The 18,583-nt window shown below is 39.4% G+C and overlaps 1 protein-coding gene across 1 annotated transcript; it reads right to left on the bottom strand.

Moving 5' to 3' along the window:
• Window positions 1–811: 811 nt before the first annotated feature.
• vapal (VAMP (vesicle-associated membrane protein)-associated protein A, like) lies at window positions 812–17,347 on the bottom strand. Its single transcript, XM_031731048.2, has 6 exons — window positions 17,120–17,347; window positions 11,393–11,545; window positions 9,293–9,396; window positions 6,877–6,957; window positions 3,275–3,454; window positions 812–1,923 (listed from the first exon to the last, which is right to left on the bottom strand). The coding sequence occupies exons 1-6, from the start codon at window positions 17,175–17,177 to the stop codon at window positions 1,762–1,764; spliced, it is 738 nt and encodes a 245-aa protein (XP_031586908.1). The 5' UTR covers window positions 17,178–17,347; the 3' UTR covers window positions 812–1,761.
• Window positions 17,348–18,583: the final 1,236 nt, after the last annotated feature.

Raw genomic sequence — 18,583 nt, forward strand, 5'->3', positions numbered from 1 at the left:
CATCATGGATGTGCAGCTGACAAATGAGCAGCAACTATGCAATACCATCATTCAATATGTCTGAGAATCTCTGAGAAATGATCTCAGCATCTTGTTGAATCTATACCATAAAGAATGAAGACAAAAACAGTACTAGCAACGTCTCACTCAAAGTGGCCACACTGTACTTTAAGCATACAATTATGCAACTTTCAGCTCGTCTCTTAACACTATAGTCACACAGCCAAAGTCTAACATGCAATTCTCCCACTCTCTAGTGCCAAACAGAGAGGGAGAGAAAAAAAAAAGTGGTCTTTTACCAATGCTGCAGTGAATCACGTCACTTCGCACTTTAACAGAATAATTGTAGGTTTCAACTCTGTGCAAAAAGAAAAAAAAAGAAAAATTAATCAGCATCTTGTAAAGAACGCTTTCTCATTTTACCAATCAGGCTAAAAAATTCAGGAACAAGCTTACCACAGATGGGTTTTTTTCCCCCTCATCTGGAATACTATAATGTACCAGAAATGCATAAAATTACCTTGGCGTAACTGGCTCGCAAACACTGAGTGACAGCGCCTAGTTTGTGGGAGCTCAAACCACGAGAAATGTATAACAATCCCTTCCTCGCTAACTAAAGTACAGCCCAAAACTTCCATCTTGATTCATCTGACCAATCTAGGTTACATCAAAATATATACATATATATCCACTGCAAAACCTATGAAGCAGAGATATAGAGCATATTTAGAAACGCATGGTAATTCATGTACTGTACTGCATTGTACAAAGCAAAACGTTGGCAGCAACAATAAGCAGGAAAAGACAGCTATGAAAACCACATTTTTCATTTTTATTTTTCAATGTTGAATACCTTTGACAGGACTTTAAGAATGGAAACCTTATTTCAGTCAATAACTGCCTCAGAAGGATATACGATTTGTATAGTAGTAGTAGCAATCATAATAATAATAATAATAATATAATAATAATAATAATAACAATAATAATAATAAGTCTGTATTTGTATTGAGAGATAAAGACAAATGTACAAGAAGGAGGCACCTATATCCCCAGCTGGGCCTGAACATTCCAACACAAGTAGAAGAAATTACAAACCGAACAGATTTTACTTCAGAGGCAATCCAGCAACAGGTAGCAACGTCTTTATGATGGAAGTTCTGTCCTTTTTTGTTTAAAAGGATTTAAAACGACATTTACAAGACACCTAACATTCCATTCAATTCCTATTAAAAACAGAAGTAGTATTGAGAGAGAGCGAGAGAGGGAGAGCGAGGGAGCACGAGAGAGAGAGAGGGAGCGAGAGAGAGAGGGAGCGAGAGAGAGAGAGAGAGCTCTAGTCTTTTGAGTGCTTCTTGCCCATGGTTAACTCTAGGTGCATCTTCCATGTTGACTGATAGTATACAACTTTCATTGTCCCACCACATTGGATATCTGGTTTATACAGGAAAAGAAAAAAAAAAAAAAAAACAAAACAAAGAAGAAGAAGGGGGGGGGGGTGGGGGAAGAAAAGAAAAAAGGGAGCAATCACTTTTGTCGCCTTTCCTCACTCAACTCTGTGCATACTAACTGTGTGAGATTGTAAAAAGGCGGTGCCTTCAAATGATACTGTACAGATGTGTTCACTGTAGGCCACACTACCAATGATATGGCAAAAGTCAACAGAAAGACTTCTCGGTTTTTCCAGGCCTTTTTTTTTTTTTTTTTTTTTTTTAATTCCAGAGCCCAGGCATGGGATACGGCTGGCATGCTTCTCCCAGTCTACAAGATGAACTTCCCTATGAAAAATCCGATGAAGATGGCTGCTATGACAACGAGGAGGGATGGTAGGGAGGCGGCGCTGGCTTCCCGGCCGAGCAGGCTGGTCGAGTTTGGTGTCATGTGGTCTGAGCGGGGCATCTTTCTCATTCTCAAACCTTCCTCCTGTTTAAAGAACAAAGAACAGAAAAAAAAAAAAAAAAAAAAGGAAGAAGAGGAGTGGAAAAGGTAATAAGATTAGTAAAACACAAGCATGTTTACAGAAATTCTCAAACTTCCAGCCCATATTTGCAGTTTTCTGTCCCAGTGACTACTGTACTTAAACTCATGGTTCACTCCCCATTGTTGAGAGACGGGCTACGAAATAAGCAACCGCAGTGATCCAAGATAGCAGTCGAGTTGGAGGACTTCATAGTGATACTAAGGAAGGGACAATGTTGTTCATGTAAACAGAGAGAAAAAAGCTTTCCAGCGTCCTGCTGGGCTGCTGTAACCATCTCCAAGGTCAAAAAACTTACATTTGCAACTTGGATGCTCCTGTTGAGGTCGTTGAGCCTTTTAACATATGTACTCTAAGCCACACTTTCCAAGGCCATTCCCCTCATCTCACACAGTGAGAGAGCAGATGCTGAAAATCTGTTCTTATTTCTTTGCAGAGCTCTCTGTAGAGCAGAGGTCACCAATGACAACGGAGACTGTCCGAAAACTGAGAAATTTCTCTTTAATTTGTGACCTCACTATGGAGAAGACGATGTGTAATTTTCCCACTTCCAAGTACAAGAGCATCAATCTAGATGCACATCCTATCATACTCCGTCGAGATGCCAACAAGTCATCCAGTAGTTCAAATGAGTGTCCAATACCCTGAAAATGTTCCCTCCCTTTTCCAGTTTGTCTCAGGAAATTCCTGTTGTGTCACTTATCTAGCTTATACCACAAACAGAGGAATAACATGCAAATCCGTGCATTTTAATCTTTTATTTCAACTGATTTTTGCACATCATCTTGCATTCTCCAAACAGAAGAGGTGCATTCATCCTGCTGTTCTCCAGCAGAGGGACGTGTCTTTCCCTTGCTAATGCTGAGACTGACTGCTAGGCCTTCAGTGTAGCTGTCCCTTCTCACTGCCTGGTTGTTGTGAAGCGTGCATTAGCATAAATATCTGCTTTCATGTTTCCACTCTGACTGCTCTAACAAACCTCTCTCATCCTCGGTTCAACGCTCTGGAAGAGCCAGAGGTGAGAAGGACCCAGCAAAATACACCCACACATGACGACCACAACATGCGGTGTTGCATTCAAACATGTTGCTGTCACCAGCCTCTACAGAGTTTGAAACAAACACACTCAAACCACCAGAGAGTAGTATGATATTGGTGTGTACTCACAGGCTCGTACTATTATATCTGACTGTAAATCCCTGTTCACACATCGTTTCAATTTTATTCTGTGTGGAATTAGCATTAGCATTAAAGATCCAAGTGTTTGACTACAATTAGTTACTAATCATGTCTAACCTTTAATTGCCGGTTCTCCTCACTCAGCTTGTTCATCTCAGCTTGCAGTCTCTTGCACTTCTCCAGCACTTTCTTCATCTCCGCGTCGTCCGCTCCGGCAGCGACAGGCACCGCGGCTGCCGACGACTCCGCCTTCACGGAGTTCATCACGGGGGCGGCTCGGGTCGCCTCCACGTCATTCTGCCCAACAAAGAGAGGATGAGGTGAGGCCCAGTATGCCCTGGGCTAAGTATGGAGGTTAGCCTCTAGACGGAAGCATAAGCCAAAAGAAAGGCAGCCTTGTTCGAGGGCCCCGAGGCTCATGGTGCCAGATCAAAGAGACAAGCGGGAAAAAAAAACAAAAAAAAACAAAACAAAAAACACATCTTTCCAAAAGTCATGGTGGATGTGGCTTTGTGTAGTGGCACAGACAGCATGACAACATGAGGGGTGGAAAAAGAGCGCTGCGTAGTAGCAGATGAAAGTTGACAATCAGTATGAGGGCAGGATCGGGGGTTTTCCTGGCTCAAAAACGGACCTTTAGGGAGTGACTACACTCTTGAGGTTGATTGGCCAGCACACAGTTAAGGCATTGAGTACTTAACAGGAGTTTATCCTGATCATTTTGGGCCATTTGTTAAACAAGACATATTTCAAGCTTGAGTAAATAAAACTACATTAAAATTAGAATCACAGTCCCGGCTATCTTCCTGGAGGGTAACAAATAAAACCCTCTGGACATCATATCGCTCCCACAAGTCAGGCATTTATAAGGAGGCCTACTAAGGCTCAGATAAGCTTTGGACTAAAAGATACTGAACAAGCAATGAAAACAAGGATGACTGATTGTACACAAACTGAATTTATTTTTTCAGTCTTAAAAATGACCTAGTGTGAGCCTGCAGCAGACATTTAGAGGAGTTACTTATATATTGGGGACCACACACACACAAAACCTAACCAACCTAGGTAACTCTAATAAGTCTGAACTACTCTTTAAGGACATGCAGTGGAGGCACTAAGCTACACTAACATCTTTTTCATTACAGCTTTCACCTTGTCTCACCTAAAAAAAAAAAAAAAAAAAAAAAAAAAAAAAAAAAAAAAAAAACGTTAGAGGCTGCCTTTGTTATTCACGCAGTGTTTCACATCAGCAGCGAAGACAAAGTTAGCTGTTGAAATGAAAAACACACTGACGAGCCACGATTCTTGTGCGCCACAAGAATTGGATGTATGCTAAAAAAAATATGCATCTAGTAATTAAACATTTACATAAGACATTTCTCCTATGCTCAAGAACGTCAGTATTACACATTTCCCTTTGGTCTTTATTTAAGTAGAGAGGTGTGACAGTAAAACACGTTGCTGTGTCTTTCACTTTGTGTGACCTGCTACAGCCTGATACATGGTGCACTGGCAGGTAAGAACAAAGTGCAGATCTTCATCATATTTAAAACAGGTATTACAATCTTATTCAGTTCAACCCTTTTCTGTATTTTCCAGCAGTACCACAACTGCTGTCACTGCCAACACCTGGAGCTACCAGATGGTCCATTTACATAACAGTCGGTGGTTTCACTGATCTGAGCAGATCTGGGCAACAAAATGAATTTTTCAAAGTTTGGAAAACTGGCAATAGAGCACAACACAATTAGTGTATTAATTAATGTATTTTAGGAGAGACTTCAGGTTATGATTACTTTTATGTGGAGATAACTTGGGAAATCTGTGCTGCTTTTCATTAAATAATTTAGGGATATTTTCATTGATACGAGGCTGGCATGGCCCACGCTAACATGTTCCTGTAAGCAGAAGATGATCTTCAGTACTCTGTGAATAGGTTCCATATTTTAAACACTCACACAATACAATCCAGGAGGCACGTGGCCTGATCGGTCCTCAATTCATTCATAAAGAACTCCCTTCAGCTACAAAAATGAACTTGTGGAACAGAGAGTATAAGCCCTACAGATGCCAGATGCTCGTTCAGTATCATGTAGTAGTGCCTGAGAGTACACGACGACAGAAAAATTAGAGACATTCAGGGCATTTACAACTGTGAACGTCATCTGAGTAAATATCACAATTTAAAGATAACTGTACACAGCGATTTCAGCTATGGCTACTTTTACAAATAACTTCTCAGAAACAAAAAGTTAAAAGCAGTGTTTTGCTGAATAGTACAGGGAGAGGGAGAGATCTCACTTTTTGACCAGGGGTCTTGTAACAGGCCTCCCATCATGAAGCAGTACTGTCTGCGCTTTTTTCACTACATGCTTTAAAAAAAACAAACAAAAACAAAACACACCACCACACAGAACAAATATACGAAAATATCATCTCCATCCACACAACAATGACACCAAATCTAAGTTTAAAGCATAACATTTACACTTATCAAACCTGAACTTGATTAAAACAAGTGGATTACGCTGATTATTTAAACACAATTTAGGATTTATAGTCTTTGTTCAATTTGTGAAAACAAGTGTTAGCAGTTTAAACCAAAAAAAAAAAGTTTTAAACAACACTGACACATACTGATGTCCTGATTTGCATATTATGGATTAGGAACTTAATACACATTGTCAGGGCTACGTGCTATTAAAGCTACGTCCATACGGGTATTTTTGAAAACGCAGATTTTTCTATGCGTTTGCACCTTTCGTCCACACGTAAACCGCGTTTTCAGTCACTGAAAACGGAGATTTTTAAAAACTCGAGGAAAACGGGGAAAACGCAGCATCAAAGGTGTGCGCCTTTTTTGATGTCACACCGAACAGGTTATTGTTTCGGTGAAATTAATTTCTACAATGGCGAACTTAGACAAAATACTGTTACTGTTAATTTTATTCTCTGCAGTGTTTAAATGCTTACATATATACACACAGTTACTGTCCCTCCACACATAGGACTCAGTTCTGCTTCTATGCGCCATCTTTGTTTACTCTTTCCCACCCAGGCTTCTAGACTTCTGATTGGCCAACATTTCTACACGGTTAGGAATATATCGCCACCTGTTGCTTTGGCATGTTCCTAGCAGCGGTTTCCCCTTTTGGACGGGATTTTATTTTTTTTTATTTTTTGTTAAACGAAAACGGAAAATCTCAGTTTTCAAAAATACCGATGTACGTGTGGACATAGCCTAAAATGAGGGAACTGTGCTCCTACTTACACATAGCTCACAGTGATTTAACTCCAGCTGCTGGAAATAGAAAAATTATCCTAAGCAACACCTGTTGCTACAAAATATAACTTCTTTAATCAGCCAACACTGATTAGTTGTGAAAAAGTAAAACCTGCTACCAGAATCTGTTCACTCAGTTTGTACTGATCTGACCCATTTAAGCTTCACCCTCTTTACCAACCTGACGTAGTTCCAGATGTATATAAAACCAGTGTCTCAGCCTGTAAATCATCACACTGCTATTCTAACAGCACCTAGTTGCTGAACATTGTTTCAGCTGGAAGATGCTGCAGAGATCTTAAACTCTGCTCTCGACACAGGAATGTCATGCTAACACTGTGCCAGATATTTTAACAATTCTTTCAATTTTTATTTTTCTAGAGTTTTCAGTAGCACATATCCAGTTCAAGCAGGGACTCTGATTGTTGCACCTTACCACTTTATCATTTTCAGAAGGCAGCTCAAAGACACATCTCAGCTTGGAGTCCATGAGATCATCTGGCTTTGCATCTTTCCACTAGTGAGGATTTAAAAGCAAATGAAAGCATGTTATTCATAAACTTAAACTTCTAGCAGATAGATTCTGTTCACAGATGCACACATTAAAACTGTGCCAACTACTTCACATTATATGTACATGCAATTTAGCCTTAAATCTATATAAAACAAAACAGGCACAGCTTCATTTCTTTATGTTTTTTTGAACTATTTTAACATATTTCAAAATGGCACCACCCAGACTCTGAATTTATAAAGAAATAAAGTAGAAAAGTATACCACAAACGATAAAATAGAAAAGTACCAAAAGATTAATTCACAACATGAGACTCCATTTTATACATCAGCACCAGTCAGACCTCTGTTTGTCTATACTTCCTGAATTTTAAACCTCATTCAAAACAAGTCCGTTCATGAATACAATGACAAGGTATGTACAGGTTTTACTGGCTGACCGAGTCTCTGCTGTCCCCTGGTGGATAACTGGAAAATGCTTCAGAGTAAGGAAGATGATGATAACCCTTCAACTTAAAGTTTAATGAACAGAAAAATAATTTCTACTATCAAATATCATACATCAAATGTTTTCATTGAGTCAATTCAAGCTAATATTTTAAAGCACAAGTCATGTGCATGTGATACTGGAATGCATAGGACTCCTTTTACAAATAAAGACCGTACAGTAATGTTTGTTTTTACATATAAAAGGAAATGTGGAAGGAAGACAAAACATTTAAATGGGAATTTTTTTAAGCTGATCAACTGTTTTATGTGAAAGATTTCAATAAGTATTAAAAACTATTCAGTTCAACAGATTTTAACTAGTAAGGTTTACTGTTTTAGTTTGTGCAAACACTGCACTCATGCTTCCACTTTGACACATTTAAATGACTTCGGAGCTACGTAACCAAAAGATACACCTCTGTGTTATTAGCTGCAACATTATAAGCAAAATAATGGGTTCAAAAGTAAATCCCAGTCACTTATAGAGATGGACCGATCCGATATTACGTATCGGTCCGATACTGACCTAAATTACTGGATCGGATATCGGCGAGAAATAAAAAATGTAATCCAATCCATTAAATATCAGAAAAACACCTCACAAAACTTGCGACATGGCGTAACTCGGCTCATAACCGTAGCATGTCGGAGCAGTGTGCCTCACGTGATAGAGCGGCTGTGTGTATTTGTAGCCTCGCTACCAAACCAGCATTTCATCTCAGAGGAAGTTATCCCAGAGAGAAGTAAAGCAAGTGTGTAAGTTCATCTCTGAATGTTTGTAAAGCATTCCCACATTAAGCTTAACAACCGATATATGGAGCGACTACCTCTCTCTCCCTCTCCTGCTCCTACTTCAATCGTAAAACTGCTTAATGATCAGCTGATCGGCTTTTCTGTCGCGAGTCGGTCTCTCTTCTTTGTTTTTGGCCCACTTTGCACCAGAAAGAGGAAACCAGCGGCTGAACAACAGCAGCACGTTTAAGCTTGATAAGCTGTTGTTAGAATTTATTTAATATTACTTTCTACACCAGGATCCTTTTCTACGTAGCTGACGGCTGGTAACTGTGCAGGGGCGGATCTAGCAAAGTTTAGCCAGGGGGGCCGATAGGGCATGAACAGGGAAAAGGGGACACAAAGACATACTTTTCTTTCTTATTCTCATTTAAAATATCTAGCTTTTAATTAATAATTATCTGAATCTTACACCCAAAGTTTTAATCTGATGTAAAATGTATAGAAGTCCATTACTGTATATAGTAACTGTTAAGTCTAATATACCCTAGTAAGCTATAGTACTGCTTCCTTTGGGAAGGTACCATCTGTGCAGTCTGCAATTCTGCTGAAGAAAGATGTTGAATCTATTTAATTATTCTTGAAAAATAATTTATTTCTGTGCATTTTTTCCTCACCCTGCATCAAATTAAAGTTGATTACGTCGATTAAGCATCATGAGGTGGAGGGTGGGGGGTGGTTCCCTATTTTCTTTTGCTGGGAATTTGCAACCCTATTAGTTAGGTTGCTTAATATTTCTGCTAAGTACTCTTTAAAATACCAGAATAGGGAGTATGGAGTAGGTTTAAGTTTATTAGATTGATCAGTATTGCTGAACTATGAAATATTTTGGGTGCAGTGTATTTTTTTACATACAGGTATAACAGAATAGCTTTAGTGTTGTTGTTTACTTAAACTTGAGTATGAACTTATACAAAATGCAGCAAGATATTAAAAAAAACAGTTTTATTGATTAAAAAACACTATATCGGATTCATATCGGTATCGGCAGATATCCAAATTTATGATATCGGTATCGGACATAAAAAAGTGGTATCGTGCCATCTCTAGTCACTTACCAATGATTCCATGTCGGTGACGTTTGGCGGGGCGAAAATCGTCTGCACCATGAATTTGTGTTTACTTTTCTCATTGGGGTCATACTCAAAGGGCTGTAGCATGACTGTAAAACAGAGATGAGCAATTAGAACTGTTTGAATAAAAGCACGTGCATACACAGAAAACAGATCGCATAAACAGTCAGCATACTAAACGCCAGAAATGACCTGCGAAAACATCCGAGGCATTGTTTTTACAGCATGTTTTTTTAATTTATCAGTAATTTTTTTCCTCTTTACTCAACTTTTATTAGAAAGGATCCCTTTGTTTTGTTTTTTAAAAAAGGGTAAATTTACAGTTTTTCAAAGTACTTTGGTGGATGATTGTTCCAAGCATCTTTAGACCTTCTCAGTGTTCCTTTATACTTCATGCCGTTAAGACCAGAACACTTTGGGGGGCACCACCATCTTCTGGAGGAGTCCTTATTATACTTGAATGTGGTTGTGTGAGACCAATCGGGTACCTCCCCGATGACACAGAAGGACCAATAAGAATCTAACTTTCGTAGCTCCTAAAAACCTCTGACAATATTCTCACGAATGATACAACAGATGTTGAAACTCAAGTTCTTGATTGCCTGAATTAAATTAATACACACTTCAGCGAGTCAGACATTCACAAGAGATCCATGTTGGGATCCCCCCTCCCCTCTTAAATAGGTTCATTAAAGGATCTATTGAGTTTCAAGAGGATGTCATTCATTTTCCAATTTAATTCAATACAAGCTCCCAATGTCATTGTTCACTTAAAGCATCAAAGAAATAAAGCCCTCTGAAACTTTAATGTGTGGCTATTTCTGCACACAAATATTGAAATAATGCCATTTGTTATACACTAAACTGGCAATGTTTGCAAAGAACAAACAGAAGCAATGCATTTAAAAGCACAGTAACCATTACCGGGACTATGCTGCAGAAGTGCTTTGAGACGTTTCTACAGACATTCACATCTAGTAACGCTGAGCACGCTGGAGCTCAAATAAGTTGCTAAACCTGCTGGAGGAAAACGATCACCATTTTAAAAACAAGCAACCCATTTTTGCTTTCACTGCAGTGAGTTGAAACAGTGCTGCAGACAATGCAGGCAACTGTCTTTAAAATGACTAATGAATCTTAATAACCAGCCAAATTGAAACTAATTTGGCCAAATAAAACAGAAACCCCATTTTGCCTGCAGCCAAATTTGCACACCAAAAAAGATGAAATTATAACCACTAATCAGAGTAATGTATTACTTCAATTAAGATGCTAATATGGGCTGTTTTCAGAGGCGTTCTGTTAATATTCCTCATTATAAGCAGTTTTGTTTTATCTCAACTCCAATATTTCTGTTAGGCCCCAGTGGCCACCCTGGATGGACAATTCTGGAGCCTAAACACAACAAACTGATGGTACTCAAGCTACCTTAATGTCATCAGCAACCATAAGCTAAACCAGCATGGTGATCTATGAATTCTGGCATTTATAAATACCCTCTAATAACCCAAAATTAAAGTACTCTACATATGCAATTATGACAATTCTGAACCTACAAGCACTACCTAGTTAGACGACAGTGTTTATCTGGGCTCTACTCTACCTGACTTGGTTTTCGGCCTTCTTTGCATTATGGCTTCATTCTTACTGTGTTTGGTGCAAGTTTCAGTTCTCACCCAAAATGTTAAAATTCAAAAGATATAGTAATGTATAGTATCTTAGATATGTGGACTTGCTTAAAAGAAAACTGCTGAGATAAGATCTCTGGCACAACTTGATCTACTCCAAAAGGTAGACGGAGAAGACGATAAAGCCTGAAGAAATTAAAGCTCCAGGAACTCTTGTTGTACACAGAACAACTTTATTGCTTGTGGCCTTGAGGGTTACGAGAAAAACATCATACAGAAAACATTGTAAAAACAGCATAGATCACTTGGACTTTCTTCCCCCCTAACTGAAACCGCCAATTGACTATGTGGGCTTGTTGACCTATGCTTGAACATTTCCTTTATTCGCTTTCCCTCCCACTCAGTCCGAAACTACACATTCAAATGGGCGGCAAAAAGACAGTTAACAAAAACTTACCAGAGATGTTGACACTTGATCCAGGATCGATGACGCCGCTGTTTGGCCGTACGCAGTACCTACGCGGCGCTGTCGTTTTCACTTTGAAACACACTCTTCTGTCAGAAGGGTTCCTCAGTTTGAGGTTGGTGGTGACTACATCTGTAAAAGGGCCTGGAAAACAACACAACAACAACAACAACAACAACAACAACAAAAAAGAGCAGCATTAGCTTTGTATTTCAGAGCACAGTCTCCAACACTGGTGTATGGTTTTAAATCCAGAATTCTGAAAACTGCACCGATGACTGAAACTCCAAAAATTAAGCTTTTATTCCCCCCAGTAAGTCAGCTAGATTCAAAAAAAGGCACAATACTGAGGAAGATGGCTACATGTTTACACAGTAGTTCAGAAATTCAATATTTTAGGTTACACCTCCTCCCGGGAAGACAGAGAGGCATGCTGTGTTTTGGTGCCAAGCTTCAAAAAGACATTTAAAAAGATTAGCTGAAAAATACGGACATGTAACTCAATTACAACAACATGATTAAGAAGCCTTATTGAATAGCAAGTTTCTTGGCTTGAGGCTACACTTTAGGGTAGTTTTGCCACAAGTACAACAACTAGAAATCCATCAGTTGTGAAATTCTGGACAGATTTTGATGCAAGTTTTTTTGTTTGTTTTTTTAAATACCTCTTTTTGCAAGAGAAATACACATCTTCATATCATTTGTATTATTTGAATAAACAGTTTTTTAGGCTTCCTGCTCCTTTTCACACCTAATCGATAAACTGATGGCAGTCAACAAGGATGAGCCATCTGTACAACCCTCCTTATAACATAGGCTTTATGAAGACATGAGCTTAATTTAGACTTCTGTGAGAAATCTACGTCCTAACTTATGACATAACCAGAAACCCCATCTTAACCCTACGCTGTCCAGTCGTTGCAGGCTGTGTCGACCCAACATGTAGTTACATTTCTCAGGAGGTGCACGTCAGGTTACATACAAGGTTACGGCAAAGAAACCTTGAGAGAAAGACACCAATTTTCACTCTTTGGGGATGTTAAAATAATAATCTTTACTTATTCTTTTTCTTTTTAATAACTGAATAGCCTATCCAACACCGATGGTGGGGTGGAACGACCTATGAAAGCACAACTTCGCTTGGGATATCAAAGATTACCTCTACTTCCTGTATGTCGCTCAAGTGATCACCTGAATCAATTCCCCTCCATGTCTCCAAAACAGCTAATTTCATATAGACATCCCATGATGATGCTGACTGGTCACGTATCAGGAGATCAAAAGTTGCACAACAGCTCACCATCTTGTGACAGCACTGGCTTTAAATTAGGTCCTTAACCACGGTCAGCACTATCGAGCACTGATTGAACATATCATGTTGGAAAAAAAAAAACAACAACTTCTTGCCAAGTCAGAGGTACCCCAAACTCGATCAGCGCAATTAGGCTGGGAGCCTGGACAATTTCTCATGATGTTTGGTTAGCTGGGAGCACAGCATGGATGTTATGAATCATGTTTATAGAGTTTACCTGCCAGACAATTTGCAAGCTGTCCATCATGTGATTATTCTGATGTCACAAGTGTCAAAATATCCAAATTTGTGAATTTAGACACAGCTACAACTTGATATTTGTTTATGGGCTCTGTTAACAGCTAACAGGTGTACATCTTCATGCATGCAAGTATAAAAGATGGGCTTTACTACAGTGATGTCACCCACTGTTTATGGAGCTTCAAGTTCAGGATTTTCAGCAGATGACATTTTGGTGTTTTGAGCCTGGTTGTAATGATGGAGGGTGGATCTAATGCCGCACGGTCATTGGCTAACAACTTATGCTTAACAAGTCGCAAACTTGCATCCAGACAAGGACCAAACTGCTTATTGTGCATCACTTTGAAGCTGACGGTGGTCTCGGGTCCAGGTTACGGTTTCCTAGGTAACAACCTAACATATTAAATGAGTCATATATCATCAATAAATAAAACCTGTTACCCAATAGCTGCCAGGCTTCAAAATTTAAAATACTTCTTTCTTCATTTAAATTACTAGTACAAAAGTTTTCGCGTAGGTATATGAAACATCTAGATCCAAACTAGATTTACTTCTAAAAATATCAGAACAAACCAAAAAACAGAAATATTCTTCCTACTTCCACGAGTTATGAAGCTTGGCTTTATTTCTGGAGTTCAAAGTCAGCATTTAGCCTTCATTTATGACCTGAAAGATAAGAAGCAATGCGTGACCAGAACAGAATGGCTCCACCCAGCTAATACCAGAATGTACACTTGTGTGCCTACTGGGGCTTTTTTTTTTCCTTTTTAAAAATCACAGGTGAGTCACAACATGCCTTCATACAAACTTGAAAAACCTCATTGTTAATGGCGTGTACTTCGAGGATCTTTGTTCTTGCTACACAGATGAGTTATAAAGAATGACTTGCTTCCTGACAGAACAATACCAGGTTGTTCAAAACAGAGCCTACCTGTAGTAGTATGAGAACCAGAAACAATGTCTATTATAGCTTCAGCACTATGATGCTGGAAAGACAAGGTAAAAACCATGACTTTTTTATTTTATAGACCTAAACAGAAAACTAGCACAGATGAGTAACTGCTTCTATAGGCTGGAAATGAACAGAGTCAAAAATATTTCTACCTTCCATGCATTTTACACACTGATCACTACTACACCAAAGCCTAAAACTGGAAAACAGTTGTGTGCATCAGATATCCCACCCACATACTGTAGCTTGCATCCACTGCCCAACACTGAGATGCTACCTTTGCTCAAGCAGCACCTCTCTCATCTTGTTGCATGTATGCTGAGTTAGGGTCCCTCAGGCAAGTCCTGTTCTAAAAATACCAACCAAGGAAAGGAGGGCTGCCCCCTCTAGCTTGCTGGAGGAGTCCCAGCAGAGGCTCTAAAACAGTCCAGCTCTTCGATACATGCAGACCGATTTAGCTCTGTCTCTGTGACAGTAAAGAAGTTGTGGTCATCTTCCTTCTCCTCAGATTGCTTCTTGACATGAAAAACTGAAGCCACTTAAATGTGGGCCATACAAAAATGTAAAAAAAACCAAAAAACCAAAACAAAAAACCAAAACAAAGGGGGGGGGGGGCACACACAGCTCCCAAAGTTAAGCGATGGATTCTTTGGGGGATTTAGTACTTGGGATTAGATGTTTTCCCCCCCCCAATGTAAGATTTAATATGATGCTGGTTCAATAACAGGTTAAGTGGCCCAAGGGCTTAACCCGTATTCAGACTTGAGTCTTTAAACATGACCGGTTAAAAATATGACAAAACTCTGGTTTTTATGAAAGCAAATGGGCCACTATACCTGAATTCTTTTGTTAAGTAATACAGAGTCATAAACATATGCAGTCCCTACAAAAGGACTATTTTGATACAACCAAAACCCTGATATACAACATACAATATGCTTGCAGGTTCTACTGCAAGGACAAACATATTTTCATTATAAATTACATTTTATATCAAATTGTTAGAATGGGGTTTATGACCCATGAATTGGGATTTTCTTACATGTGCAGTGGATTAGACATTTTGGCCTCGGTGCTAAAGAATAAAATGAATCAATGATGATCAGTAAACAATGATCAGTATGAACAGCATCATACTAATGCAATTTAGCTTTGCATCCAATCCAGAATATAAAAGGCCAAAAGTTTAATCTGATGAGGGAAAATGTAAACCGTGTGACTGATCAGTAACAGGAATAAGTCAAATTAGAGTAGAATTTCTTAATCGGGTAAAAAAAAAGTAGAGGTCCATGATCAGATTATGACGAACCATGTGTCTACCATCAGGCTAAATACCCATGAAATTTTAACGTTCAGCTGGAGAAAATTTCATTTATGTATTCTGGTTTACCTTGTTGCTCCCAAAAAAAAAAAACAACCTGTCCGAGACAAATAACACTATTGGTGGCTTTCCAACAATATGATTGAAGAATTTTATCATAATAGCACCATTAACCTGTTGATTGATGCTGTTATTATGACATAACAAATGTGAGTTTAATCAAATGGTTACTACCCTTTTCCAGATGTCTTTAAACTTAAGCCAGAGCAAGTTTTTACTGATTTACATCCTTATCCCTGTCCAATTACAATGTCAGCCTGCTGGAAAAGGCTCCATTCACCATCACACTTTCTGTTGCACCTTGCATGATAAAAACATTCCCGGATTTTAATCAATGTACACAAATTTTATGAGTTTCAGTTTCAACATGAGGGTTTTTGGGGGGTTTTTTGCCTTTATTCTACTTGTGTCATCGTCAGGCAAAATAATACAGGCAAAATAATAATAATTTTAGTTTCACCCTGGACACCTCATCACCAAAACATTCAAATTATTACACCCCACCCAAAGACACAGTGGGTCTGGAATGTGAGCTTGTGTCCTTCCTAACGATCCTGTCAGGCTACAACCAGTATCAATTCACACCTTGTCCCAACACCAGTGTCCTCTTATAACCTCGTCCAGGACAGTGGTACATTCAACAGAAAGAGAAATAACTGTCTAGTTCGCAAAAATGCCTCCAGCAGACACAGAGCTTGGTAACTGGGACAAATACGAGAAGTGCTGTGCGGATTTCTGGGTCAAAATGAATAATGATGAGGATAAATAGTCCAACTGTGGAGATTGTTGTGTCACCCATGGCCTGGTAGGGCTAGCTTCATTGAAATCAGCGCCGTTTACTGCCACTTCATTCACTTGACCACAAGAGCAACAGTTGGACTCACAAATGACCAAAAGTTATGTTCTATCTATGACTTTTAAAAAATGTGATTTTTGGTCTCTTCAGGTCTGTCAGACGCAAAACAATACGGTTATACAACTACACATCAACTTTGGCATTAGCAGGCTAGCCAATGCTATCATTAGCCAACGGTTAACTGACACATCACTGGACGTTATCACTACCAGGAAAAGCAATCAGTGCCAACCGAATGCGTGAAGCACCCTGCTTTCCCATGAATGTGCCGTCCTGTTTTGTCCAGGATGCGAACACACGCTTAAAATTAGCCAACATTTAGCTAATAGGTTTAGATCAACTGAACTAATGTTAGCCCGGTGTTGCTATTAAAAAAAATAAATAAACTATACATGCTGTTACAGTTCACGTTAGCTAACCAAGTTTGTCATTCCAACTGTCAGCCACTTTACTGGCTTCACAAGTTCCTGCCACAGGTGTATCAAGATGAACGCCGGATTTTTCATTCTGAAATTAATTTCTTTCCAGGGAATAGCCTAAGCCCCAAGAAACAACAGTTTACTCCTGCTAACACAACTAGCAACAGCATAGTAGCTGATATTAAATGTGAAGACATACACAAACATGCTTCTTAACGTGTAGACTTTAACTCTCCTTTTTTTAAGCAGTCACTGACAGCCACATCCTTCCAGCTCTTTGCCTGGTACTGTCAGTAAGCTGGTACTGAATAGCAGGCCACCTGGGCGCACGCCTGCCCGGCTATCCACGTCACTATAGCGCCGGGCTGCAGCGGCCCGTCCGGCTCCCTGGCTAACTTAAAATGGCGGTGAATGCTAGCTAGCTTGCTAGCACGAAATTCGCTTGAGTGTGAAATCATTGCTTCACCACCACCACCACTACTACTACTACTACTACTCGCTGGACATTTTACACAGCAACAACTAAATAAATAAATAAATAATAGTTCATTCACATACCTTTAAATCTGAGGTCAGACGGAGGGTCGAGGATAAGGATCTGATCCAACTTTGACATGTTGGCTGAAGGGATGCACTTGATTTCGGTATCGTGGAGTTAACTGACAAGTGGAAATCCTGGATCCCTTCTGCCTCTACTGAGTCAAACGCTGACTGAGCTCAGCGAGCATGTGGGTACAAATACTTGAACGCGCGAGTGCACAGCCCTCTGTTGCGCGCACTCGTGGTCTGGCAACTGATGCGATTATGGTACAGTAAACGAGTTATAATGTGTGGACACTGAGATAGACGTACAGGGAAGGAAAAACATGTTATAAAATAATCTTATAAAATCCCGACGTGACCAGTACCAAGTTAAATTGTGCTTTATTGATTTAATCGAGAATTTTAATCAAGGAAGTCTCATATTCGCGTGTCTGCAATATACTGTACATGCACATTAAATTCACTCTGCAATAGTCTAGTTAAACCTGTTAGAAGTATTAGTGAACGTACATGTAACGTAAATGTAAGTGTTGTTTGTGATTTAAAGGACATGTTGAGGTTGCTGTGTAGCACGGGTCACACGTTGCCCTGGTAACAGTACCGGTGTTGTGCCAAAAACTGGTCAGCCTTTAAACCTGCTTGTTTACGACGTAAACAATGGGTACATTCAAACTAAACCACAGATTACTAAACCGGTAGTCCCTTAGTAGTATCTTATTTTCACAGAAGTGATTTTTTTCCATCAGTGCAAAGTTTCATGATTCGGGATATCAGTCAATCCCTGCACAACCTCAGTTCCTAAAACATTAGGCTATTTTAGATTTGGAGATCTTATAACCCCATGATTTTAACCACTATTTTTAACAACAGTTGTATCCCTCTGGGAACTGGGGAGACCAGTTGGTGGACTTTAGGGAGAGGAATGTCGTCTGGTTGTTGTCTGATATACGACTCTAGCTGCTCAAAAATTCCAGGTCTTCTTCTTTGTTTTTACTTTTCATTTCATTATGCTCATAATGCTTTCCATGGGTGAAAAGTCTGATATACAGGCAGGCCAGGTCAGCACCTGGACTCTTCTCCTACTAAGGCAGTAATCAGATTAGCATAGTCTGAAATATGCAAAGCTTTTCCTGAAAGAGGACGTCATGTGGATGGGAGCTTTATGTTGCTCTAAAAAGTGTATATACCTTTCAGCAGTGATGATTGCTTTTCCACCTGGAAAAAGGTGTTACACAAGCTCCCAGTTACACAAGCATTAATTCCCAGACAGTGATTTCTGGAAGTGTTCCTGAGCCCACTCAGTGATTTCCATGACAGAATCATGACTTTTTTTGATGCAGTGCTGCTTGAACGCAGACTGGTGACCTTCTACCCATCTTTACTTCTCAGAACTTTGCTGCTCTAAGATAATTTTTTAAAATCCAGTCACTGTCACTGACCAACTAACCTAACTACTGTAGTTTGAAAATCTTCCTTCAG

The sequence above is a fragment of the Oreochromis aureus genome, linkage group 18, assembly GCF_013358895.1.
Source record: "Oreochromis aureus strain Israel breed Guangdong linkage group 18, ZZ_aureus, whole genome shotgun sequence".
NCBI classification, from domain to species: Eukaryota; Metazoa; Chordata; class Actinopteri; order Cichliformes; family Cichlidae; genus Oreochromis; species Oreochromis aureus.